The 27,616-nt window shown below is 36.2% G+C and overlaps 1 protein-coding gene across 1 annotated transcript; it reads left to right on the forward strand.

Moving 5' to 3' along the window:
- LOC142353703 (casein kinase I-like) lies at positions 1–27,234 on the forward strand. Its single transcript, XM_075406026.1, has 4 exons — positions 1–274; positions 11,127–11,304; positions 14,927–15,145; positions 26,004–27,234. The coding sequence occupies exons 1-4, from the start codon at positions 130–132 to the stop codon at positions 26,887–26,889; spliced, it is 1,428 nt and encodes a 475-aa protein (XP_075262141.1). The 5' UTR covers positions 1–129; the 3' UTR covers positions 26,890–27,234.
- The last annotated feature ends 382 nt before the right edge of the window (positions 27,235–27,616 follow it).

A 27,616-nucleotide genomic window follows, 5' to 3' on the forward strand; every position in this document is an offset into this window, starting at 1 on the left:
AAAAGATGTTGTAGCTAAGTCAGTATATCTGCTCTGCAACCAAATAGGTGAGACTCTGACATTTGGCAGCGTCTCAACTGAGTAGTGTCCATCCTGATTTCCCTACCCCTCCCCTTCTCACCAGAGAGGATGACACAGGGCGCACCACCTGGGAGTAGCCAGTCCCAGGACAGGACGAGGCGATCTGCGTCTTCCCAGAATCGCAACCAGCAGACTAACAGAGGCGGAGGAGGAAACACGACTGGCTCTTCCAACCCTGGTAGCTCTGCCGGAGGTTGGTTGTAAGCAGCTCTACAGGAAGTTGGAAGCACTCTAGATCTGAGTCAGCTTCGCGTTTGCCATAAGCTATGATTCTAGTGCAAAGATATAATTGCTTATCTTCTTGACATAATGTGGTGATATGGGCTCTGACGAATTGGGCTTTTTACAGCATTTCTTTTGTCTCGCTTTCATGTGACTGATTTGAATTTTTCACGCTTGAATTTTTCTGCGTGATCTGAAGCGCCTTCATTCAGTATTTCGTCAGTTGAGATCTGCAGTTTTCGTAATGTTACTTCAGAAAGTGTAATGAAGTTTTCACCGAATGCAGTTTAGTCAACTTTCGTTTTTGCAACAGCTGTTGCATAAATTATCGATGAAATAGCTGTTTACTCAACTCTCGTTGCTTTAACAAGTGGCATAACAACAGTTGTTTAGCAGATAATAACAACATTTGAATAACTTACTGATGAAATAACTGCTAGCGCACAATTAATACCATTAAAATCTGAAACAGTGGGTGAACTCCGAATTAAGCTTAGACTTTTTTCCGAAGCTCTTTTCTCGCCATTGTTGCTTTATGAAGAGTGGTCCAAAAGTTGACCTAATCAGCTATGGGTGAAGTTATTCAATTGTTTTGATCTCAACGAGAATTAATTAAACGAGGAGGCTTGGTAATGTGCGATTGCACATAAAGTTCCGAAACCGCTTATCCACATTTTTGGCTTAATTGTGTACCAAATGAGGAACAGATTAAAAAAAAACCCAAAAATTCAAGCGTTTTTAAAAAAAACATTTGGTATATCAATAAAAAGATCGCCTCCAAAGCAAACGACTCAGTGGAGTAGAAATGCCGCATTAGATTGATGAGATTTGCCATTATTAAGAAAGCGAGTCAAGACGAACAGCAAAATCAAACAACAAACATTAATTATATCCAAAACTTTCTCCATTTAAAAAACTTAATAACAGTCAAATTAGCGTCAGACGAAACTGAAGCTAAACAAATAACTTGTACTTTACTAGAAAAGATATGGGACCAGTCCATAATAAGGCTGGGTAACAATTAGACAAAAAACGAACAAAAAGAGCAAAGTTAAAAAACTCGCTTGTACTTTTAAAAACAATTTATTTCAAGTAATGGAAACCATTAGATATCAACTAAAAACATCTAAGAGATCTATGGTTACCTATGCTTCTATAGGAGGGCGTTAAGGCCTGTCAATATTCTATTTTTTATGCGGTTACAAAAAGAATTCAATTAAAACTTGCGGGAAAACGCTTTCGAAGCTGTAAAGCCATATATTGCCCTCAAAATATGTTCGATTGCGCCTTCTGCGAACGCCGATAATGTGGTATGTGACCTCTTCAATGAGACTAGTTTACAAGTAGACAAAAAAGAAAAGGCAAAATTAAGTAATACTTTTGTATTTTTTGAGTAAAATTATTTTCCAAGTCATGAAAGCCATTAGGTACAAAATGAAAAAATTAAATAGTTTCGTTTATTCGTCAAAAGGAAGCCTTTGAAACCTGTAAATTTTCAGAATATGTCCTACGTCTACAAAAAGAACGTCAAATATAAGTAAAAACAAAAATTAACTTTGTTTTGCGAAAAGCCCGTGTCAAAGCCAGTAAAGTCATAACGAATGCTTTAAAATATTTTATTTTGTTCACTTTCTCCTTGCCCTGGCGCCAATAATGTCATATATAACGTGTCTAGGTAAAAAATAGACAATAAATAGAACAAAAATGCAACAAAGTGTTATCAGGTCTTTTTTTCTGAAAACAATTGTTTTCGAAGGCATGAGAGCCATCAGCTATCTACCAAAAACAGAACGTCGGCTTATCTATTCTTCAATTAGAAGTCAATAAGACCTGTCGTTATCCAGAAAATTTTATCCGACTAAAAAGGCAAAGAAAAAAAGAAAGTTAAATACAAACGTAAAAAATTCGATTAAATTCAGCGAGTGGTGTCGAAGCCGTTAAAACCGTAATCTGTACCTCTGAAAATTTTGATATGTTCAATTCTGCATTTTTGAACGCCAAAAATGTGATATGTGAACTGTCAATAATGTGATATTGTGATAAAACGAGGAAGAAACGTGAGAAAAAATGCCTAAAAAAATTGCCAGAAAATCATACTTTAACGCGTAAAACGGCAATAAAGCTTCAGGTTGACGAAATTAAAAACAAGTGGCAAAGTTCAATAAGCCATTGTTTATTTAAAATTCAAGTATTTGATGTCAAAACGACCATAAACTTTTGAGTAAAAAGACTAGATTTTTTGGAGGTGCTTAGGAAGCTAGTTGGACTATCACCAAGGAGCTTTGATTTGAATTCTGTTCTTGAATTAATGTAAAAAAGATCGATTTTTTTAAAAAGAAGACCGACCGATTACAATCCAAATTATTATTAGATTATAACAGTCCACGATTGGTCCAAAACCAACCTTGCTGATGCTGTTCGTTCATTAGGAACACTTAACTTTTTAGAATGTTACAGATATAGAAAATTTGTTAGTTAAAATTCAAAAATAAATGTTTCGTTTTCGATAATCATCGAGTAAGGATAGCAAAAAACGGCCAAGTTTTAATTACAGAGAACTCTCAATGGAAGTGGAAGTAGGACTAACCTTCTTTGGAGTTTTATAAAATTGTATTAATTGTTTTTGAGTTTGTAATTCCCGCAATTTCAATCAAAGTGGACTATAGAACCTTATTTTTTGAAAAGCTTTGAATTTTGAAAAAGGGTGAATTTTGAAATATTTAGCCAAAATTTTTGCCAAAAAAGTAAATCAGAATAGTCAACAATACTTTTTGTCTCTAAGAATAAAATCAACAACACTGTTCTTAACAATTTTATCATTTTAGCAAAGTTGACGAAATTTTTGGCAAAAATTCCGGAAACTGTGAAAAAAAATTAACGCAAATCGATTCACGATAACTTGCTCTAAAAAATGAAATTCAGAAAATCTTTTTAATTCCATATTCTACCCTGGACGGATTTTTTAATGATACCACGCACAACTCTGTACGATGAATATATCGATCCGTCGGAATTGACTGAACAAAAAAAACTACTTAAGTATATAGTCCCCCCCTCAAAGGGGTCGGAACAAACATTACCACCCGGTTATTAGCACACACGACATTATGCCGCAAAACGTACACGAAAGCGAGCAAATTTCATTGATATTGTTGCGGCTTTCAAGTTTTATATTTTAAGATTAGAGTTATAAGCGAGCGTTGAAACCAGTGTCAGTAAGGCTATTTTAGTTCAAAGAGAAAATTTGGAAATATCCGTCACATTTGCCCACAATTTGTGTTTTGAGCTATTGTCGAGCAAAAACTGCTTACAAAGTGCCCAAATAAGCAGAACATATAGAAAGCCTAATAGATTTTTAGACAACAATCTTTTCAACAATTTTTTTTTAAAACAGTATTGATATTTTTTTCGTAATTTTACAGAAAAAACATTTTTCCAAGATATGCTTGGTTGGGGAAATCATGGTTGAAATCATTTCTAAATTCAGTGGATTCTCAGAAAGTTTTCTTGCGATCAGCCTTGTGCCCACAAATCACCATGGTGCCCACGCAATTGAGTATTTGCCTTTTATTTGTTCCCAGAAGCCCTCACAATCGCGTCTTCAAAATTTCTTCGTCATCATCAACCCACACAATCGGATTGAACGGAAGAAATGAGCATTGTCCCCACTCATTGGGTGACAAGCAAATTCGCGCACAGCAATAACTGGGCAACTAAAATTGGGAGAGCCAAGACTAAATTAACCATTGTGGGGCTGAGGGTGTTGTCGCAGGAATGAATCTCATAACAGGGGATCTCTGGCGATCAGCATTGTGGCTGAACCTCTCATTAAAGTCACTGAGACTCCTTGAGATAACCGATTGTAGGCAATTGATAAACCAGCTGGTTGAAAGTTTCGGTTATCGGCAAGCAAGGCTATACGTTTCAAAGTTTTTCGAACCAAATCTGAGAAGCCCCCGAAAGATTCAAACGCGAGTGGTACAAACTGGATACCTATTTCGGCACATTTTTGAGCATATTGTTCATATTTCCTATCTTCAGCATTTGTCAGAGCAAAACCACACCTCCTCGCCGCATCTGAAATTAGACTGGGCTGCAGTGGGGAAGTTATGGTTACGTCTAATGCAGATGGTTGTCCCGCTGACCAGCTGGGCAAGTATATGTCTCCTGGCCTTGAGTTATTATCTGGAATCAAATTTTTCTGTTCGCAGACGGGTGATAAGTTTGCGGTCGAGCAAGCAGCAAATATTCTATCCCTCACTCTATCGTGCCGTGATATCATATCCCCCCGACCATGCTTAAAGCGTGATCACGCAGCTTGTCCAGTCTGTCGTTTTGACAGTAAGGGCATTTTCGTTCCTCAATGTATAACGGAGCACCAATCCGATACTTCAAGGCGGCTCTGAATTCATTTGGCTGAATGTGAAGGCCCAGACTAGGGATTGGAGGTGCGGAAAGCCAGGCACCAGATTGAGGCAACGTTAGTGAAAGCAAACGAGCTTTCTCTCGATTTGAAATCTGATTACCAAGAAGGTCAGAAAAAGCAGCATCGTCAAGTGCCTCCTGGATCTTGTGTTGTGTATATTGGCTAATTTCTAGATTCTGCAGTTCTTCCACTGTTTCTTTGAAAATTTGGTTGTCTGTAATTTTCTCACCGGTTATTTGTTCAACTAAAGCGTCTGCCTGTGATACTGACCCAACAAACGCCGATTTCAATTGGTCAACTGCTTGTCTAATACCAACGCCAGTTTTGTTTATCGGTAGACAAGCCTGCTTCCAAGCGCTGTCACTTATAACGGTGCCTAACATATTCTCAAATGTTGTTCTCTGAAGATTGTCAAAATTCTGCAAAATAAAAGAGAATTCTTCAGATGGAGTGTTACATCGCAGGGAATATACCATCTTTGGGGCACCAAGACAGCTTCGAAGAATTCCAAGCGCGCAATGTGGGTCGTCTAGATACGCCAGGTTTTCGAGTAGTTTTTCTATTTTGTTGACTCTTTTTCTCAAAGATGTAGCAACAAAGCTGGGATTGCCGATGGCAGCGCCCAAGATCTCAAGTCCTTCTTTGCTATTTCTCTTTACTCTGTTGTCTATAGCGTTCAGATCAACGGGTGACCAAAGCTCACATTTTTCTATTCTGAGCTCTAAACCGCATCCTTCACCCAAATTTGTCAACAAATTCAAAGCTGTGCAAAGTTGTTGGTGAGTACCAGCAAGGATGCCATCATCCAAATACCAATTATGCTGTACTATATTTGGTGTCTTCTTTTCAATTTCCTTAATGATTGGTCACAGAGCTAGTGAAAACAAAAGCGGCCCCAAAGGATCCCCTTGTTGAACTCCCGATTGGCTACTTAAGTATGTGTTGTTAAAATGCAAATTATTGTGTTGTGAGTAGCAAAATGTCGCAAAAGGGGCAACACTAGGTAAGAATTTTGCCACTGCTTCCTAAACCTTGCTCCTTTTTACCGAATTGAAGGCATTTTTGAAATCAATCTGCAATATTCCGGAGTTTTTTTATTTGCAGTTTTTCAAAGGAAACTCTTGTTGCGTGTACTATCCCCTCAGCACCACCCTTGACTTCTACTCCCAATTGTTTTGTGTTAAATAGATCAGCAGCTTCTGAATTCGCTTCACGAGCTATGCATTTAGCAATAAGACGTCGAATGACTTCCCCAACAGCGATAGGACGAACCCCAGCTTTCAATTTTTTCAATGCAGTTAGTGTTGCACTGCATAGTATAGGAGCAACGAATTCGGGAAGCTGACCCCTGCTGGCTAAGTCGACGAATTTCGTTAAACTAGTGATTGCTCGCTTTGACTGATCAGGGGCACCACAGTTTACTGCATGCAGCAGATGCTCGGGATACATTTTTGACGGCCCAGCTGCAGTAAATTTGGAGAACGACTCGATTTGGGAGAATACTGATGCCTCGTCAAATTTAAATGCGTTCGTGTTAGCATCTTGATCAAATTGGGGATCAGGTTGCTTTTCCTTAGGGTGGAGCCTTTTAAGTTCATTCAACGTTGCAGCATTGTCAGAAGACCGAACTTTCGCTGCCCTCACAAACTGCCCCTGCAGGCAAAGAGATTTCGCGCGGCTTGCTAAAGCGTCTTTTGACTCAATGCTTTTTTATTTGACTGCTTCATTGTGGCTGCCTCATACCACAGTGCAGCATAATCACCTGATTTCCATCGCTCAAGTCTGCTCAACAACCGTTTCTCTTGCTGCTGCTTGTGTTTCTTACCGCCACGATTAGACGCGCGTAGAACACACTTGCTAATTGCAAAGAGCTTTTTCCAATTCTCTAACGATTGAGCGCGTGAAATGCAAGCATCGATAACGGATGTTATTAATTCTGACCATCTCACCCGAAACTTTACAGGAATAAACCTTAGGGTAGGGATGTGCTTTTTGCTGATGGTTTCGAGGTCTGGGAGTTCATTTAGATTTATGTCTGTTGCAGCTAGATTTGGGGAACTCGCGGATTGCACAATCTCGTCTATCCGCTTCGCTAAATCGCGTGGTATCTTTTTCACTTTAGACAGTAAAGGCGTAAATTGCGAGTAGGCCCATATTGATTTGGAGCACACAATCTCATCAAAGTTCGGTCCCCACTGGTCATATCTAATTTTAGTTTTTCCAAGATGATGTTCGATAACAGATATCTGGTACAGTTTATCTTTTTTGTCGGGGTAGAAAAGTGTTGTTTTGGGGGGCACTTGAAAGCGGGAAGCGGTGTCATCAATTATTAAATTATTCATTTGCTGAGTCAGTCCCGAAGATGAATTGCATTGTTTTGCCCCCTGACTAAGCTCTGTAGTTTCGTCAGTCTCAGCTAACAAAACCTTGTTGCTTTCTCTAGTTTTCATAACTGTTAACATTGAATGCGCAATTGCCTACCAAGTTTTTTTTATCTCACCAGATTATAAAAAACTAGGGCGGGGGTCGTTTTGGTTAGATCTCACCGGTTTGAGGTCCACATAAGCTGCTGAAGAACCACTACATAATTGATTTGCTCACGTACACAGTGCTTTTGATATGATAACAGCCAAAAAAAAGTTGGTGGGGGATCAGTCTAGGGTGCTCAAGATTCAGTGTAAAATTTGTTTCTATTTTCCTCTTGCTTGTTGAAATCAAGAGAGCAACTTAAACGCACGTGACTGCTTTTTCAACAATTGCCCCTTTTGCAAAAGGGGGCTTTTCTTGAATAGAATTTAAGCGATCAATTTATTAACCAATCAGAATACTAATAACTTGCCTTGTATGCGCATGCTATGTTAGATAACGGAGCCGCGATTTCTAGATGACATCCCACAGCGCATGAGAGGCATGGTCGTGAACAGCGGTCCGCATTTGCGCTTAAACTGATATTCAGCTATCTAAACTGTAGGCCAAGTAATATTGTGGAAGGTATATCACAGAAGGGGGCGATTTTCTATTAGGTACTAAGGGGGCAATTGTTGAAAAAAGCCATTTTACTGGTTGCGGATTGAAAAAGGCGAAAATGCTGGTATGAACGTAATCAGAATATGGTAATTAACAAAATTTAGTTTTTGAACTATGTCTTAAATAAAATCGAGAATTCTAGCGGTAGGCTAATTGAATGCAAAAACGACCGTGGAAAGTAGTGACGTAAATTGTGGACAAATGTGACGAGGTGTTGTCACATTTGTCCACGATTTGATCTAATCGGCCGAAAAAAGGCCACATGTAACGTTTTGCTGCGTAATGAAAATTAGTCAACTCAGCATCACCTCCCAGCTCTGATAACTTCTCGATGGTGATGACAACTGTGTATTTGATTTAATTTAACTTTATGGACAACAGTGACCTCTAATACTTCTAGATGTGAACATTTTTGCCTTATAGCGGACCAGTGATTGAGATCAATTCATCTGACATGAACTAGTCGATTTTCCAGTTTGGTTCATCTGGTGTCCATCGAACAACACATAAACATTTTTTGTGTTGATGTCTGATTTTTAGTAGCCGCGCTGTGTTGGCTAAGGCTGTAATTGACCTCATGGATAATTTCTGTTAATTTGCCCTCTGCTTCAGTGATGAACAGACAAAACAGTCCCAAATAGCCAAATATTCCCAGACAAAATAGTCCCAAGAAAGCAGACAAAACAGTACCAGACAAAATAGTCCGAACTAAATACATAGTTAAACATATGCACACCAATTAAGAAAGAAAACCGTTAAGTTATTCATATGGTTGTATTTTATAAATCGTTCACTTCTATTTTATAAATCGTAAAAATGTTTATAAATAGTTCACTTCATCGGTTCAGCATAAAGTGACCTTCATAGCTCTTACAACACCTAATATTGAAGACCTGTTAAAAGAATGTGAGAATTCAATCAAAGATGAGCTATTAACTAATCTATCAAAGAATCCCGCCTACTATAAAAAAAATACCGGAATCTTTTTGTTGTCGATAAGGGAGGGTGGCCTGGACATCCTTAAACCTGAAGACCGTTTTAAAGATTATTAACGATCAGTTCAAGTGTCAAGTCCTTTATCCCTATCTCTAACTGAAGCCGAACTAAAGCAACAACATATCTTACATAACATGAAAAAAGGAGAAAGCTTGATATCAAATCGGAAAAGACGAGAATTAGGAGCAAATTGAACGGGAATCAAATTTGCTCACTTGATTTAGTGGGTGAAAAGGGAGCATAAAGCTGATTGAGCGCTATGCCAGTGAAGCTATATCACTTTGACCTAACGAAAAGCGAGTTTCGTGATGGCATTGCCCTTCGCTATGGTTGGGATCCAGTGAAGATGCCATCACTATGAGTATGCAATGAAAACTTCACTGTGGCAGATGCCCTCTGCTGTCTGAAAGGAGGATACACCCACATGAGGCATAATGAACTTCAGGATTCCTTTGCAAACTTCTTAAGTTATGTCTGTCATGATGTCGAGATCGAACCTCATCTTCAATTTTTGCAAGGGAGAACCTTTGCTCTTTAACCATCGAAAACTGATGATGCAATATTAGACATCAAGGCCAACGGACTTTGGGATATCAGGTTCAACAAAACATAAATGATGTAAAATTCTTCAACCCTCTAGCAAGAAGTTGCCCTGAAAGCAGTAGCGAAGACTACAAGTACCATAAATCTATTAAAAAGAACAAATAGGAACAAAGATTAATTGATGTTGAGAAAGAAACATTTTATCCACTTGTCTTCGCATGCACTGGTGGAGCTGGCCCATCAGCTTCAAAAGAGTTGAAAAAGCTGGCATCGAAGCTCTCTGCGTGACAAGAGGACAGCTACGCTGAAATCATATCATATCTAAGGACATCTAAGGAAAAATGAGCCTTGCTCCCCTAAGGAGTTCCATCCTTCGCATTGGAGGCTCAAGGACACTTAGGCGGCACAAAATTGTTGATGCTTCGATGGGAGCTGTGGTTGAAGAAGGAAGCTGTTAGTTTGACTCGTCTACTTTCGCTATTAGTTGTTTGTTTTCTAATGCTTTCTGTCTTTTGTTCTACATTTTTCTCAGCTGATGTTTGTGTTTAATGCTATCATTTTATTGATAGATTTGAACAATACGAAAAGTTTTATGAAGACGTAGTGCTTGGAGGGCCCTGGACCAGTCATTATTCACCCAGTGTTGGGAAGGGCATTTCTTAATTTAGCTTTTGATTTCATTGAACAAATATTAAGCTTATTACAACAGTTTTTGTCGAATAATGTATTTGGAAACAAGTTTTTGGTTTGATCCTAATTCATATCAATTAAAAACAATGCATTCAGAAGCGTAAGTCATAGATTATGTTTGGTAATTGTTTCTATGTTTGCTTTACAATTGTTTCAATTCGGGACAATTTTGTCTGCGAGTATTTTGCAATTTGGGACTGTTTTGTTCGGACTCGGCTTGTTTATGCAGCTAGTTTGATCACCCCTCAAGACTTCAGTCTGCTTTTTGTTCATTGATTTTTTCCACTCGTATGCTGAATTTTTGAGCGTAACGTCATTTTTTCAAATTTGTTGAGCTTTAAGGTCAATTGTATGACCTTAAAGTCAAGTTGACTTAAAGGTCAAGGTTTTTTTTAATGATACATGATTTACCCCCAATAAGGAAATGACTCGTGTTCAAATGGATAGCTCGTGTTCAAAAATGACTCGTTTTCAAATTCAACACAACTGGAGTATTATAAAGCTGTGTTTCTTCGAAGATATTTGTGTTTGAAATCTAATTTCAATATAAGGATATCAATGCAGATTCTTTTCTCACAGCTTATCGTTTGCCTTGGCTCTCAATGGTCACTTTCAACTAGGGGTCTCAGCAGTATGTTTGGAGGCTGTTATGCGGAATCTGTGGGCTCTTTTTGACTAGCTTTTGCTCTTTAAACACTTGGCTGAACGAGTATGCTTTGTTTAGTTGTCATTTACACCATAATAAATGTCAAATGTCTTTTTGTTGCATGAATTTTTGAGAGATTGAAACCGCCTTTTATCTTGATTAAAGCAGCATTCTCCGAAAAGATTTCAGATTGGTGTAATTGTAATTAAGCAGTGTTTGCATATTGGGGCAAGATCTTAAGATATGCTTATGCAATAAACTCATGCAATGCAGTACAGTAAACCGCTTAGTGGCAAATAAGTATCATATAATTGATATTTTACTCATTGTTGTTCTGATTTAACATTAACTGTAATTGTAGTGACTCGATCTATTTCCTCTTACTAGCTTAGGCAAACCATAATTTTTAAAAAGATCAATCTGTTCATATCCATTTGAAGACAGAAATTTTGCTTCTGAAATGCAACCGTTACGATGGAAATTGAATGTTTTTAGGGAGCCAGAGCTCATCGGGTCCTCTAATGGTGGGTCCCAACTATAGAGTGGGAAAAAAGATAGGCTGTGGAAACTTTGGGGAGTTGAGAGTTGGAATGAACATGTACACTAAGGAGATCGTGGCCATCAAACTGGAACCCATGAAGTCAAGAGCACCACAGTTACACCTCGAATACAGGTTGGAACATTTTCAAGTTGTCAAAATCTACGTAGTTTTTGTTGCTCCGACCCGCTTTATTGGGGGATGAACTATATACTCAAATGGTTTTTTTGCTCAGTCAATTGTGGCCGAGCGATATAATCATCGTGGAGAGTTGAGTGTTATCTTTAGAAAGCCCGTCCTACGTAGAATATGGAATTAAAGATTTTTTCGAATTTTTTACAGGGACCTTGCGAGATTTCACTTTTTGCGAATTTTCGGCCGAATTACGTTTTTAATAGCCGCACAGCGATAGCTGGGGCTATTATTGGCCTTCTCTTGGTTTTTTTTTTATTTCGTCGTCATGATTTTTGTTACGACCATATGACGTCACAGCCACTTTTTGTTCATTCGTTCATGCAATTTCAACTGAATTGCATGTGTGACGTCATTTTTCGCTCTTTGTGGAGCGAGTTTTTTGTTCATGCGCGTGATTAAATTTTTGGTCACACTTGAAATTGTGACCAAACTTTGAAATTGTTTTTTAATTATTTTAATTCAAAGAGATAAGGTCAAATGGGTGTGTGTCACTCTAAATGAAGGTTATTAGAGATCAACTAATAGAGGAAGCGATAACTTATACAGATTTTTATTCAAAATATAACAGATCAGCCTTCAATGAAAAGACGAATTTTTTTGGTCTGTCTTTTTTACTGTTTTTTTAGACTGCTGATCTACGAATCTATTGCGGCTATTTTCTGGCAATCTGCCAGCTATGTTTGTTTTTGTTCGTTTGTCCCGTAATTTTTGTCCCAATTTTTGTCAATTTTGCTAAAATGTTTTAAAATTGTTAATGACAGTGTTATTTGTTTTAAATTGTTGGAAGTCGGCAACTAAAAACTGTGGACATATTCTTCGTAAGCTCAAAAAGAGAACGTGTTTGACTCCCTGTGGCTTTAAGAGCTTCTGGAGGTATAATTTTGTCAGTTTTTCGCAAATATAAACTTGATAATTATACAAAATGCAGTTTTTATTTTTGAAATACTGAAAAACTTTTTGTTTAAAAAGTGATCTATTTCGCAACCATTTGAACAAGTAAGTGTTTTTAGAAGCGCAGCAATATCAGGGCTGATCTTGATCTAGCCATGTATCCTTACAATTAATATTTTAAAGATTTTATTGGGGCGTGGCCTTTTTTGCAAAATATTTCCGCATTTGTAGTTTTTGTGTTAATTACTGACAAGAAGTTCAAATCAGGGCTCGATTATCGACAGATGACATCCAAATGTTTTCGTGACATTTTATAGACTTCTGATGTTCTGCTTTCAATTGTTGTACTTTTGTAGTCCAATGACTTCTTTGAGTTAGATCCAATTGGCTTCTTTATGAGTTATGAGTGAACCTAGACAATGCTTTCAGTTGTTATCTAATGTCTCTTAGGACTTTGAATATATTTATTTTCAGAAAATGTTGAGGAATCTTCGAACTTTGCCTTTTTATCTTTCTTTCTCAACCTCTGCCGTAGTCTCATTAAAGGCAGGCAAAAAACTTTTTCCTGTGAGTAATAAATTAATGTCTGTAGCGGTTTCATATTTAATCAATGGTTCCCTGGTTCTGAGTTTTGAAAGTAAAATTGATTATAATTGCAGATTTTATGCGTTCATTTTGTTTCCTTGTCGAATTATCATATTGTTGTCAACTCCAGTCGAAGGAATGCAGAGTTGGAAAAATGCAGTGTTGAAAAAAGCGCTACTGATTTTGTTAACTGTTTTTGTTGAATAGGTTGTTTTTAATGGCTTGAACTTAAGTTTTTGCCTGTGTTCGTCTTTCTCTGTGATGTACGACATCATGTACCTGATAATGATAGTTCTCATTGCTTCCCCATGAAGTATAGGTGAACCTATTTAGCTATTAGAGTTTACAGCTATTTGTTTTAATGACTTTCAAATGAGTTTATGACTTTCAAATGCGTTAGTTCAACTGTCTCCTTATTGCTCTCATTTTTGTCATCATTTATCTCAATCTCAATAATAAGAAGTCTCGACTAATTTTGTTGATTCAAACCTTAATTTCTCTGTTGTCTGTATGTTGACTGATGGCTTCGACCATTTAATTTTATAAGATGTTTTCGATACTGTTCAATTTTTGGGTTTTTTAATCGTTTTTACATAGTCCTTTTGTAAGGAAGACACATTGAAGTTCAGATGAGAAACAAGTGATGATTTACAGTTCTTGCAGATAACATCTTCTGATTATAGTGCCTTCTTGTGATGTCCTAAAAATGGTTGAAGTCTTGACTTCTGCCTGAACTTGCTGTTGTTTTGTAGTCTGTTGAATTAGTCTAATTGATAACGGGCGGAATTGGCTCACTGAGGTGTTGAAATTTAAGCCATCCCTTTCAGTCGAAATCTGTTATGACATTTGATTTTTCATCTCTGCCGTTTTTGGTCGATTTGTATAGTCTTTGTAAAGACAGGTCACAACCCTTTTCCAGTGAGCTATAATTTCATTTTTAATTTTATAACGGGTTTCCTTCAGCCATTTGTTTGTCGGCTTTGTTACTACGAGGTTTTGTAAGATGCTGGTGATTTTGTTTCATTTGAACATTTTATAGGACTGTTGCTTTCTTTTTAGTTTATAACATTAATGGTAGGTCCCAATGGCTTTGAAAAATTGCCCAACAGAACAGTTTGATTTTAGTGGCTAACTTGTGGTTTTAATGTCTTCACTGCCATTTTCGCGCAAAGTGTGAACTTTTAATTTTGCCGGTATTTGTCCTTTTTTTAAGTTTTATGACGTACACTGGATAAGGACAGCACTCAATTGCTTCCTATGGAGATTTAAATGAGCATTTTAGTGAGTTCAGCTGATATCTAATCATGTTAATCACTTTGAAAATAATTGTTTTCAAAAATAAAAATGTTTATTTGAAAATCACCCCCTTTTTGCTCTTTTTTGTCAGGTTGCATATGTTTTCTAATGAAGTATAGTTTGATTTGTTTTGTTTAGGTTTTATCGGATGCGAGTTTGATTTTTTTAAATATAGACATCGCGTCTGGGTCGTAATTGTAATTAACGTTTGCTATTTGATTTTTATGATCGTGTTTTCTAGTAGTCCTATTAACAACAAGTTTCATTGGCCTCTGAACTGGTAGTTTATTCCATTAGTGGTTTGTTGAACGATATATATGTTTTTGAAAGTTTTCTATCTCTACCTCATTTGGTAGCCAGTTAAGTCAAGATTGTGGATGAGCGGGGTCGGAACATTGTGCCAACGCACATTACCGAGCCTACTTGTCTGTATTAAGATCTATTGGGCCTTCACCTCAAGCAAAGCGTCTTCTGTGGAGCTCGTGATCATTTCAATTGGAACAGTCTAAATTTTTTACTTGGGTATATCAATTTATATCAGTGCTTCTTTGCTAACTTAATGCTTCTTTGCTAACTTAATGCTTCTTTGCTAACTTAATGCTTCTTTGCTAACTTGATGCTTCTTTGCCAGTATAAGGAATACATCAGTGTCAATATTGGAGCCTTTTTCTTGAGCATTGGATTTAAGAACCAAACTTGCGTCTCATGTTCAGTTTCTCTGAGCTCTTATTGTGCATCTGTTTCAATTCGGCCTATTGAATTCATGGTTAACTTGTGTGGTTTGCCTCAGGTACTACAAGCAGTTGGGCATCCACGAGGGTGTTCCGCAGGTGTTCTACTTTGGACCTTGTAACAAGTACAATGCGATGGTGCTTGAGTTGTTGGGAAAATCCTTAGAGGACCTCTTCGACCTGTGTCATCGTCGCTTCTCCCTCAAAACAGTGATCATGATTGCCATTCAGCTCATTTCCAGGATACAATACTTACACGAGAAACATCTCATCTATAGGTCAGTCAGTTCCGCTGTGTATCTTAGATTTAAGCAAATTTAACGGACATATGGCGTTCCCACTGTGCTCGTACGGTAGATGAAAAAAAACTAATGTGAAGTTTAAAGAAACAGTTGAATTCCAAGTGTATAGATTTGCATTATTAATGATTTAAAACTCGGCAGTTTATGTTAGTTTTCTTTAAATAATGTCTGATATAGTAGACAACTCGTAATCATTTTTGTCCAAACCCAGCAAACCAACACTTTTAAACTTAAATGCATACATGAATAATTTCTACTCAGTGAACGAAACTCAAGATCCAATTGATATGCTAGCAAGAGAACCAAAAAATATCCGATACATCTTTTATTAATAGCCGCACAGCGATAGCTGGGGCTATTATTGGCTTTCCCTTGGTTTTTTACAATTCAAAGAATTTGAATTGTATTGGGGCGCTGTCTTTTTTACGACTCGAAGTATTGGAGAAGTCCTGTATTTAATCAATTTTATTGGAGTGATTTTTTAAGCGGGAAATGAAACGCGTGAAAAAATTTGGAGTGATTTTGGTGCTGAACAAAAGTGAAAAGCGGAGCGAAAAGAGTGGTTGTTGTTCATATCGCTGTTTTCTAGAGGGCGAGAATTCGAGGTGTGAAAAAAATTCTAAGCGAGCGAAATTTTTTGTTCACGTGCGGCATTTTAAAGCAGTTTTTTTTTCATTTTTTGGTGAAGAGATTTTGTTATGATTTTGTTTTAATTTTAGGGTGGATTTGGCAGTGGTTTGAAGGTTTCAGGAAATTCATATGAATTTTCTGCTAATTCGGAGATTTTTCATGTATTTTGCTAACTTTTGGGCTAATTTTTGCGATTTTTTGAGGATTGTTTTGTTTTACTGCCTCAAATGGGTATTGAAAAGACACATATGACGTGTGCATTTTATAGATAACAATTGGTTAAAATTTTGTGGATAAGAAGCATTTTTTGTTGAGAAATTTGACAAAAAGGCGAAAATTGAAACTATTATTCTTAAATTTTTACAGTTTTTGGTTTTTACCGTTTTTAGACGAATTTCTAGGCCAATTATGACTTGCCTTTTGTTTTGCGAGCATCTGGATGCCCTATTGGCTGAATATGTTTTTTCTTTGGATTTTTGTGCTTTTGTTATATTTAAAAAAAATTATAACTTTTTCCAGTTTTTTAGTTCAAGTTGTTTGTAAGAGCTTATTTTTTCATGATGTTGCTTCAAGTATTTTTAAAGAATTTTTTCAAGTGGTTTCAGTAGGTACTAGTTGTTTTGGTGAAGTAATTTGGGCAAAAATAGTTATTTTGGGATCTCAATTTATGACAAATTTAATCAGATTTTTAATCATTTTAAACAGATTTGATTTTCCTGTTTCTACTTTTTCGTTTTGATGGTTCTGTTTCAAGATAATCATACTTAAGTGTCGGATAAGTAGTTGGTTGGCGTTTAATTGGATTTTCACTTCGAGTCGGTTCCGGAATTCTTCCGGCTATGTTTTTTTGTTAAGATTTGTTCTCATTTTCATGATTTTTGGAGTCAAATTGGCGGAAATGAAGCGAAAAAGCGAGTGGTTTTGCGATGTAAAAGTAGAGTGAGAAAACGGTGTTCGAACAAAAATTCGCTCTCTCGCTAGTGGTTTTTTGTTCACATCCGGCAATTTCACTTTGGTTTTTATTGTTTTTTTTTCGATTTTTTGGATCGGGTTTTTTTCTAAATTGTTTTCCCAATTCACTCATAGTCCGTTCTAGGTCCAGTTTTTTTTAGTCAATGAAAATTCTTTGAATTGTACGTCAGGACTTGTGCTGCTATGTTTTTCTTTTTCGTTTTTTTTTCGCGATTGTCGTTAAGATCATTTGACGTCACAACCACTTCAAATCGGCTTTTTGTTCATTCGTTCATGCATTTTCAACTGAAATGCATACGTGACGTCATTTTTCGTTCTTAGTGGAGAGTTTTTTGTTCATTCGCATTATTAAATTTTTGGTCACATTTGACTTACCTCACTCTCAAAAATGACTTCCTCACTTTGAAATTGATTTTTATGTACTTTAATTCAAAGAGGCAAGGTCGAATGAGTATGTCTCAATCTTAATGAAGGTTATTTGAGAGCAACTAATAGAGGCAGCAAAAACTTATGCAGATTTGTACTTAAATTATAACAAATCAGCCCTCAATGAAAAGACGAGTTTTTTGTCTGTCTTTTTTTACTGTTTTTTTTTAGACTGCAGATCTACGAAGCTATTGCGGCTTTTTTCTGGCAATCTGCCAGCTATGTTTTTAATCATTTGTATTCATAAGTTTTTTGAGGATAGCAGTTGGGCATTCCAACTCTATGGCAGAACACATGAATGCTTGTTTTAGTTTCTGGTTTTGACGCAATGATTCCAGAAAAGTGTTTTGATCCTATTGATTCTGCTGTAATGTACCACGTTGATAGTGGTTCACCCAAGTTAAATAAAAAATAAGGGTAGAAGACCTTGTTTAGTATTCGGCAAGAATAATACTTGTTTCATCTCAATAAATAATTTCATTGTGAGAATGTCTTTAATAGCTTCCGCCAGCCTCTCAATCTCAACTACTATTATTTAGGCACTCTCCTTTTTTCAATCCAACGATTTGGATTGTATTGGGGTGCTGTCTTAAGATCTGTTCATATTTTTGACTTTTTAATGTCACTGACACTAACGTTAAAAAGATATTCTGCCAAATTTGGTTTTTGAGCTCTTTTAGTCTAATTGATTTCGGTCATAAAAAAAAGGAACACTGTATTTCTCCTAATATCTGTAAATGTTTCAGTCGTAGTAAAATTTACAGAGATAGGCAGTGTAAAATATTGATAATTACAAAAGAGAAACTAATAATTTATAATAACTAAAATATCGATCCAATAGAGAAGTCACTTGTATTGGAGGGGAGGGACGACAGTAACATAAATTTAATGTAAAACAGAAAGAAATTTAATTGAATTTAAAATGTTTCCAAGTAATTGATCTATGTTGGGTTTTATTTGGGTCCTTCTGGTATTCATTAAGAAAAAACAGCTTCTATTTCTTCTTTGCAAGACTGTATGACATTGACAAATAATTTCTTCGGAAAGAATTGTGCTGTAGAATACCTCTTTTAATAATACTTTTTTCATGCAAATTGCATTTTGAAATTGTCTGGGTAAAAATTTTTTGAGTTCGTTCGTGTATATAAAAACTTGCGGTTGGTAATTTCAAAGCTGAGCTTGAGAAGGCAGGCTTCTTTTTATTCATGATACTATGGCAGTAAGTGGCAGCCCTGTAATCAAAAAGCAAAGAAATAGGTAGTATACCAAGGTTCATTTTAAGATCTGAGGATGAGTCAAATTTCTGTCTGTGAAAACAAGCTTTGATGGCCCAATTTAACTGCTTTTCTAATGTCGTTATAAGATTTTGATTGATGGTTGCAAGTAAAACAGAAGAATATTGAACATGACTGAGAACAAAAGCGTTCAAAATAATTTTTTTGTAACCAGTGGGTATTATGTTCCTGAGGGCATATATGCATTTAATGCCCTGGGCCATTTTTGACAAAAGAATTTTTACTTGTTTTTGATATTTGAGGTCTTTGTCAATATTAACACCGAGATATTTGATTTCCGCTTTCGAACTTATTAATTTGTCTCCCACTTTTAATGTCGTTTCGTCATGAGGATTAGAGCTACCAAAAATAATAAACTCTGTTTTATCCGGATTGATCTTGAGGTGATGTAGTTTAAAAAATTGTATGCATTTTTCTATGGCCTTCTCAAGCTCGTCTTTGCATTTGAGAACTTCAGCATGAGAGCTCAATAGTACTGTGTCATCTGCGTATTGTATTGTTTCACATGACAAAAATTTGCTAAGATCGTTAACATATAGATTGAACAAGAGTGGACCTAAGACTGTTCCCTGCGGAACTCCTTGAGCCACTTCAATTCAACTTGATTTAACATTATTGATTATGACTCTTTGTGTTCTGTTTGAAAGATAGCTCGTAATTAGATTTTGAGCTGGTCTCGAAAATCCAAGAATGGAAAGCTTTTGAATCATTAGCTTGTGATTAATGGAGTCAAAAGCTTTTGATAGATCTAAAAACGCCGCTGCAGTAATTTTTTTCTCGTTTTTGTTGCATCGTATTTTTTCAGTTAAATAAACGAAAGCATCTGTTGTAGAAAATTTTTTTCTGAAACCAAACTGTGTTTTAGAAAGCAGGGCATTCTTATGAACATATTCATCGATTTGTTGTTTAAAAGGAGATTCAAAAACTTTTGCTAATGCTGGTGTTAACGAAATTGGTCGATAGTTTAGAGGATCATCAAGGTCTCCTTTTTTAAAAAGTGGAGTGATGTCGGCTCTTTTGAGTTCAGCAGGGAATGTTTCTGTTTTTATAAATTCATTCAAAAGAAAACAAATAGGCTCAGCTAGTTCACTAGCTGCGTCTCGCAATGCCCATGAGGAAATGGTAGAAGGACCCAAAGGTTTGAATTTTCCAAGAGCAAGAAGCGTTTTAAGACATTCAAACTTAGTAACAAATCTAAAAGAAAAGGTGTTTTTTTGCCTAACCATAGGCAGATCTAAAGTATAGTTTCTACTTTCAAAAAATTCTCCTAATTTGCTGAATTTTAAATTAAGTAAGCTGGCTATTTTAGTTTTTTCTGTAATAATTTCATTGAAAGAGTTTTTTAAAGAGTATACCGTAGTTGTCGTTTTCACGGAGTTTCTTACTTCGTTGATCAAATTCCATTTCTTGCGCTCTGAAGTTGAGCTTTCAATTAATTGATTATGAAATTTTTCAAAATCTTTTTCATAGCCATCGCACACTTCGGCTTTCAATTTGAAAAACTCGTGGAAAGATTCTGAAATGAGGTATTGCTCTCTAAGCAGATTTTTGTTACGTGTGTTTTTTGAAATGAACCGTTTGGCAAGGGAAAACTGTGATTTGTTGTTTCTTATAAAAATTGTTTTGATTGGCGCATGAAGGAGTATTTGCTGTTCAAGATTTTGCTCAAATGTACGTAGCATTTCACTTGGAACTGTAGAGCAGTAAGAATTTTCCCAATTTAATTGCTTGATAGAATGTTTAAAATCTTTTGGGCTGTAATTCGTTTTATCATAAATTTGTTTTTTAATTACTTTGTTCTTGCTAAGTTTTGTGGCAAGAATGATCAATTGAGCAAAATGATCTGTTTGTATTGGCGAGTCAAAAATTTCATTATAAAGAAGGGGTTCGTTTCCATTAATAATAATGTAATCTATAAGTGAGTTCGATTCGTCCTTAATTCTAGTTGCTTGATGCTTATTAGTCACATTTAGATCATACGGTTGAATGATTGTTTCTAAATTCTGCTTTTCTTTTTTTTTCCAAATAATTTATATTATAGTCTCCCATCATAATTTTTGTTTTGTTCTCAGTAATTGCTCTATCAATTGATCTAGCAGACTGCTCGAGAAATTCTTCGTAAAGAAGTTTTTTTGGGCTATAAGAAATGTTTATTAAGTAAACTTTTTTGATCTTTGGGCAAGTTATTTCAACCCACAGAGTATCAAACAGAGTACTTTTGAAAGCTAGATCAACGCGTAATTTTGGGTTAAGTTTCCTAGGAACAATTAACAATACACCTGCCCCTTTTGAACTCACCCGATCGTTTCGAAAAACCAGACAGTTTTTTTTGTCCGGTTTTACCAAATCAGTGTCAATCTTTGTATCTAGCCATGTTTCAGACAGACCATAGATGCAGTTAGCGCCAACATCATTCATTAGGCTTTTTAACTGAAGTTGTCTTCTTGTTATGCTCCGTACATTTAAATGAAGAAATTTCAAGTTGTCTGAATAAGTTTCGCAATCAAGGAATATGTCTTTTATCGATTTAATTGGCCCAGGGTTGGTTTCAATATCTCCAGACCTCAAAAGTAGCAGCCAGATACTATTAATGTAAAGCCAAAAATATAAGTTAATTAAGACAAAAGAAAATTTTAGTAATATTAAAGCTTGCTTCTTGCTCCTGGATTTGGTCTCCGACCAAATTCGAGTAGGAACTGCTATTGAGTTAAGTGACGTGGGAAAAGAGGAAGTCACTTGAGAACTCAACAACATTAATCCTAAGATTATTAAACATATCTTGTTAGAAAACATTAATCTTAACAAACAGTTGAGACCCAATTTATTCAGTACAACAGAAAATTACAATTTATTCGGCATTTTATGAATTTATTATTACTAATATGGTTGATAACGGTAATGATTATTCAAGTTAAAATTAGGGTTTGCACTTGTATTCAGCCAGTACTGCTCTTGAAATTTTTGAAATCTATTATTCATTTTATAGCTCCAGTTGGTGAATTTATCAGTATCACATATGCCAGTAGATGTTTGAAGTAAAAACATTAGAAGATGATTTTTAAGGAAAGGAATGCCATGATTGTAATTCAAATGTACATTGTCATGATACAGGAAATTATAATGGTTGATTTTCGGATTGAAGGAGGGAATTGAGCGTATTAAATCATTCATCTTGAGCAAATTAAAATTTTCACCAAGAGATGCCAATCTTTCTTTAAGTGCCGCATTAACTTCATCAATTAATTTGTTTTTAGATCTATTGTAGTCAGTTTCTTTGAACGGTATTACCTCCATGACTACAAACACATCAGGCTGGAACTTATTTTTACAGGCTTCAATAAGGCTGAACATGTCATCTAAAATCTCATCGCAGCTTTTATGAAATTTTCAAACAGTATTTGTTCCGTCTTGAAGAATTAGAGTTTTAAGTTTTTTACATTCATATTTTTCCACAACTTTTATTTTCTCTTTGGTGGTTGACCCACGGTAGGCATGGATTGCTGTATCCAGTGGAATTGTTGCATCACTTTCTAGTTTACCAATGATGCTGCTACCCAGAACCAAATTTGATTGTTCTTGTTTGAGGGGGATTGAATCAAAATCTCTGACCTTCTCTGAAAAAACCTGGTTTTTTCGAGATTTTGATTCAGGGTTGGTTGTGCCCTCCCCTTCAGTAGTTGACTGTTTCAATGATTTGTCCTGCAGTTGTCGCTGATAAGTAACGAGCACATTTTCAATAAATTTTTCGTTTTTTTGTAATCTTTGATGTAAGTCAAGATATAATTTGTAGGAAGTTTCCTTTTTTAGTTGAACCCATTCTGTTAGGGATAGTAATGAAGGATCAGTTTGTTCATTTAGATTGAAATGATCCTGGCTTTCCAGTTGAATGTTATTAGAGTTTGTCATAGACATTGCAATTTCTGTATTTTTGAATGAAAAAGGTCAAGTTTATTTTTGCTGTGTCTGCATAAGTGTAAAATCGATCAATGTTTCAAAAGAAGAAAGGTCAACTGTATTATTTGTCTGTTATTCGCTTGTCATGTTAATGTATGTTGTACACCTTATAGGGATGCGTACTGTCGCTATTTTTGTAAAGTGAGTTTAATGTACATTTTTTATACGACAATATCAGCATTTTTTAAATCTAATCTTTAACTCCTAACTTTTAACTAATCCACTTTTAATGTCATATGCTTTGTTGACTAAGAAAGTTCGATGTTGCGGGAAATGATGATGATGATTAGGTCATTAGTTCCTTCAGTTCTTTGGATTGTAATTCAAGACGTGTCCTAATTTTTGTCAGTTCGCTTTACCTTTCGTTCACCTTTTACGATAACATTTTCACGATTTTCTGTTTGACTCCTGACTTACCTCTTACCGTTTCAACTGAATGGATTTTAAATTCATTCATCGCTCATTGAATTACGAAATGAAATGAATGATGTCAATGTCAACAGAGCAAAAGCAAAAGAGACGAATAAACCTGTAAAGCCCGTTCATCGTGCATTTGGTTATCAAAGTTCATTAGAGCGATTGCTAGCTGGCATTATTCTTAAGTTTTAGTAAACCCTTCTGTTCAGAAGCTGAATTGTGTACAAATTTTCAACTGATACTTCACACCAAGTTAAACTTTTTGTCTGTTTTTATTTCTTCTTTCTGTTTCAATCCCGATGTTCAAGCGCGGCAAAGGCGGCAATTTTCTGGCAATTTGACGTCTATGTTATTTAATTTTTAAATTTAACTCTTATGTCGCTCGTAGAGTCGAACATCTTCCGGCGAAAGCTGCTTTTTATTTAATCAAGGACAACCGCTGAGCAATGTAGATGACTAAAGACCAGTGCATTTAGAACTAGTTAAAGGAATTTGAAACTGGATTTCAAATTGTATAAATTGTCTTAATTCCTTGAACCGTTTTTTCTTCAAGCAAAACTTTGAAGACGTTGCGGTGTACAATTTGGCATCACTTAAATTTGGGCTACGATTTAGTTCTACCGGCTACTAACCAATAAAAGAGTCGTATCTTGAACAAAATTTTCACCAGTGATCTCTTGCTATGCTGATAACTTAAATAAAAAAGTGGAATTTTGTTCGCTCTTAACGACTAGGTTTGATCTTAATGATTAAATGTCATCTGAACATTCCTTTTTTACTTCTGTCAGTCAGCTGTTTCTGCTTTACTGTGGATGTCTTGGCTTCTTTGTCCGTTCTCAATCGAGCAGTTTCGTTTTCATATCTGTTGCGCTTTTTAGCCTTTTAACTACACGACTGAACCTGTTACTCAGTAGCATTGAGTTGCTAGGTGAGATGGATGCTTTGTTGTTGAGTTATTAATGACCTAACTCATTTTTTAATGGAATATTACTATTGGAATTTAAGATCACTTGATAAACTTAAGAATATACTTTTTATTGTTTAAAAAATTTACTTTTGAAATGAACGCTGATGAGTATGAGGCTTCTTGGTTGATGCGTTGGGTAAGTTGAGTTTTTCGGCAAGCTTATTCCAGTTTTTAGTCTCAGTCTTTAGGAATTCAGTCAAGCAAGTTTATTTATTTTTGGGATAGTCTGTAAGTTATACTGCAATTTTTGAAAATATAATTTTTCTAATTTTCAGCAGACTAATGGAAGTTTGAGTTTGCAATTGTTTCTTGAAAAATATATTTGCACATGTCGACAGGTTACACTTGCCTGCTTCATAAAGATGCATGCTTAGTCGAAATTTTTAATTAACGAAGTTCATAGCAATTATTGTAAACGTGTTGGTCTTTTTTATACAAATTTTTTGCTTGACCGTTTTTGCGCTTTTCTTATAGAACATCCTTTGACTTCTTAAGTGACTTCTTCACGCTTTCGTTCTTCATTTTTGAGTGATCTTTATTGTTTTCTGTCCGAAGTAGTTTGTTGCAGCATAGCAACAAGCAGGGACTGATAGCCGAGTTAGGCAGTGCTTATGATGAGGGATCGAGAGGACCTGGGTTTGAATCCCGGCGTGGGCAACTGTTTTTGCACCCATAATGAAACATCGATCTAGGCTACAGCCCCTGAATTAATTTGCCTCGCCTGTCGTTCAAGAGCAATTCTTCCGACATTAGTCGGTTTATGTTCAATTAACCCAGTTCAGCACCTCATAGATCGTCAAAATCAACATTTGATAATATCCAGTGTTTTAATCAATTTTCTAACTCCGACTTAAAACTGATTTTTCCTCTGCCTTAAAACTGATTTTTCTTGCCCCTTCTTTTTTCCTTCAAAACTTAGTAAAAAGACCAGTGAAATTCAAATGTCTGCACGCTTTTACTGGCCGGTTTTAATTAATAACCGCACAGCGATAGCTGGGGCTATAATTGGACTTCTCTTGGTTTTTTACAATTCAAAGAATTTGAATTGTATTGGGGCGCTGTCTTTTTTTTAAGATCTGTTCACACATTTTCATGATTTTTGAAGTCAAATCGGAGTGGTGATTTTGGTCACGCCGAAACAGGAATTGGAGCGAAAAAGCGAGTGGTTTTGCGGCGTGAATTTTTTGCTCTAATTTTAAAGTAGAGTGAGAATACAGTGTTTGAACAAAAATTCGCTTTATCGGTAGTGGTTTTTTGTTCAAATGCGGCAATTTCACTTTGATTTTTACTGTTTTTTTCGATTTTTTGGAAGGGATTTTTTTCTAAATGGTTTTTCCAATCCATTCATAGTCCGTTCTAGGTCTAGTTTTTTGTATAGTCAATGAAAATTCTTTGAATTGTACGTCAGGACTTGTCATGCTATGTTTTTTATTTCGTCGTCAAGATTTTTGTTGCGACCATATGACATCACAACCACTTTTTGTTCATTCGGTCATGAAATTTCAACTGAAATGCGTGGGTGACGTCATTTTTCGTTCTTTGTGGAGTGTGTTTTTTTGTTCATTCGCGTGATTAAATTTTTGCTCACACTTGACTTACCTCACTCTCAAAAATGACTTCCTCACTTTGAAATTGACTTTTATTTACTTTAATTCAAAGAGATAAGGTCAAGTGAATGTGTGTCACTCTAAATGAAGGTTATTTGAGAGGAGCTAATAGAGGCAGCAAAAACTAATACATATTCTTAAAATATAACATCTCAGCCTTCAATGAAAAGAGTATTTTTTTTGGTCTGTCTTTTTTTACTGTTTTTTAGCAGATCTACAAAGCTATTGCGGCTAATTTCTGCCAGCTATGTTATGAAATCTGTGTTTAATTGGACTTTGCCAGTTTTTTCTGATCCATATAACGAGTTTGATGCGGGTTTAAGTTACCAAAATTTTGTGTTAACGAAACCTCAACAGTCAATAGAGACTTTCTTAAAAATGGTCAATTGTGCCTCAATAGCTAAATATTTGCCTTCTTTGAATTTCTACTCTTGTTCCCGAATTTCTCTCTTATATTCTTTAATACCCAGATAACTTAATGGGTGGATATCTCATCTTGAGGACTAAAAATTGAAAATTTGTATGTATATTATACACGTTATTTTACGCATTTTTGTTATGTTCAGAGACATTAAGCCGGAGAACTTCTTGATCGGCCGGAAGAGTACACAGAAGGAGAACCTCATTCATATAATTGACTTTGGACTAGCCAAGGAGTACATAGACCCCGAGACCAACAAGCATATTCCCTACAGAGAACACAAAAGCCTAACTGGAACAGCGAGGTACATGAGTATAAACACACACTTGGGAAAGGAACAAAGCAGGAGAGATGACTTAGAGGCGTTAGGACACATGCTGCTCTATTTCCTACGTGGTTCCCTTCCATGGCAGGGTCTCAAAGCCGAGACCCTAAAGGAAAGATACCACAAAATTGGAGAGACCAAACGAAACACACCTATAGATGTTCTATGTGAAAACCAGTGTGAGGAGTTTGCGACATACTTGCGATACGTGCGAAAGTTAGATTTCTTCGAAACGCCAGACTACCAGTATTTGATTAAACTATTCCAAGGACTCTACAAACGTCAAGGGTACGAGGACGACAACATTTTCGATTGGAGTGAGATCCAGATTCAGTCTCCGAGTGCATCAATGGAAAGTATCTCTGGAATGATCATACCACAGCGACCCTCTACCCAGTGGCAGAAACCCACTGGTCCTGGACAGAGTCCGGGTGGTGCCGGGGGTCTGGGTGTGCAGAACAGACCATCCTGGGCTGGAGGTCACGGCGATATTGCAGGTGGTGGGAGATCGGGTGGTGGTGGTGGTGATTTGGGCACACACTTGAACCCCAGTGCACAGGGGCATGACACAGCAACCGCAAATAACGCTTCCACAAATCCAAACATTGACTACACAGGCTCCGAAATTAATTGTTGTTTATTCAAAATACGCAAAAAGAGAAGCAAGCGCAATAGAAGTAGTAATTCGCCCGGTCGGAGGACATAGTTTTGTATCAAGTGAACGCTAATGCGGCGACCTTCCTAGTTGGTGGCTTCAGTTGAGATAGTATAGAAGGTACAAGGGTCAGAAACTCTTCGCACTCTGGAGTTTCGTGCAAACTTTTTACCCAATTCAATTGCCACTTCTAAATTTGTGACAGGAATTATTAAATCCATAATTTTTCTGTCTCCATTTTATGCAAACATCTGCAATGCAATATCTTCTTAGCGCTCATTAGACGATTCGCTTGTTTGAATCTTGCATTTGATATTTCCAAATATTTAAATTTCAATTCTAATCACAAAGCATCGCTCATATTCAAAATGAAGTCTAACTGGTATTAATTAGTTCGAGTCCTAATTAGCTGAAACAATGAAATAAGTCGCATGATATTTGTTGAGGATATCAAATTTGAGATAAGATTTGTTGATAAAGGAGGTCAGTCTTAGAATAGAATTTCTGGATTGATTGAGCAATGCTTTGCGTAGAAAATCAGAAGCTGTCAAAATGATAAATGTAGTCTAATAAAATGGTAAAAACTGTGTCAACTGGTAGGCGGGTGACCTTTCCCAGCAAAAATATGTGTAACAAAATATAGAATATAGTGTCAGCTACATTAAACTGCATTTAATTGATAATGATGATATGATAGCCTAGCCTCCGTTCATTAGTTAGCTGTGGGTTAATTTGTTGACATAGTTGGATGAACCAGCTTAGATGTTGATTTAATGAT

Source organism: Convolutriloba macropyga, chromosome 14 (assembly GCF_964194025.1).
Source record: "Convolutriloba macropyga chromosome 14, txConMacr16.3, whole genome shotgun sequence".
Classification (NCBI taxonomy): Eukaryota; Metazoa; Xenacoelomorpha; order Acoela; family Convolutidae; genus Convolutriloba; species Convolutriloba macropyga.

Bases quoted from the DNA above. Each gene is read 5' to 3' on its own strand.
- LOC142353703 (XM_075406026.1), top strand. From the start codon at position 130: ATGACACAGGGCGCACCACCTGGGAGTAGCCAGTCCCAGGACAGGACG. The intron at 275-11,126 runs GTTGGTTGTAAG...GAATGTTTTTAG, and splicing joins CCCTGGTAGCTCTGCCGGAG to GGAGCCAGAGCTCATCGGGT. The intron at 15,146-26,003 runs GTCAGTCAGTTC...TGTTATGTTCAG, and splicing joins GAGAAACATCTCATCTATAG to AGACATTAAGCCGGAGAACT.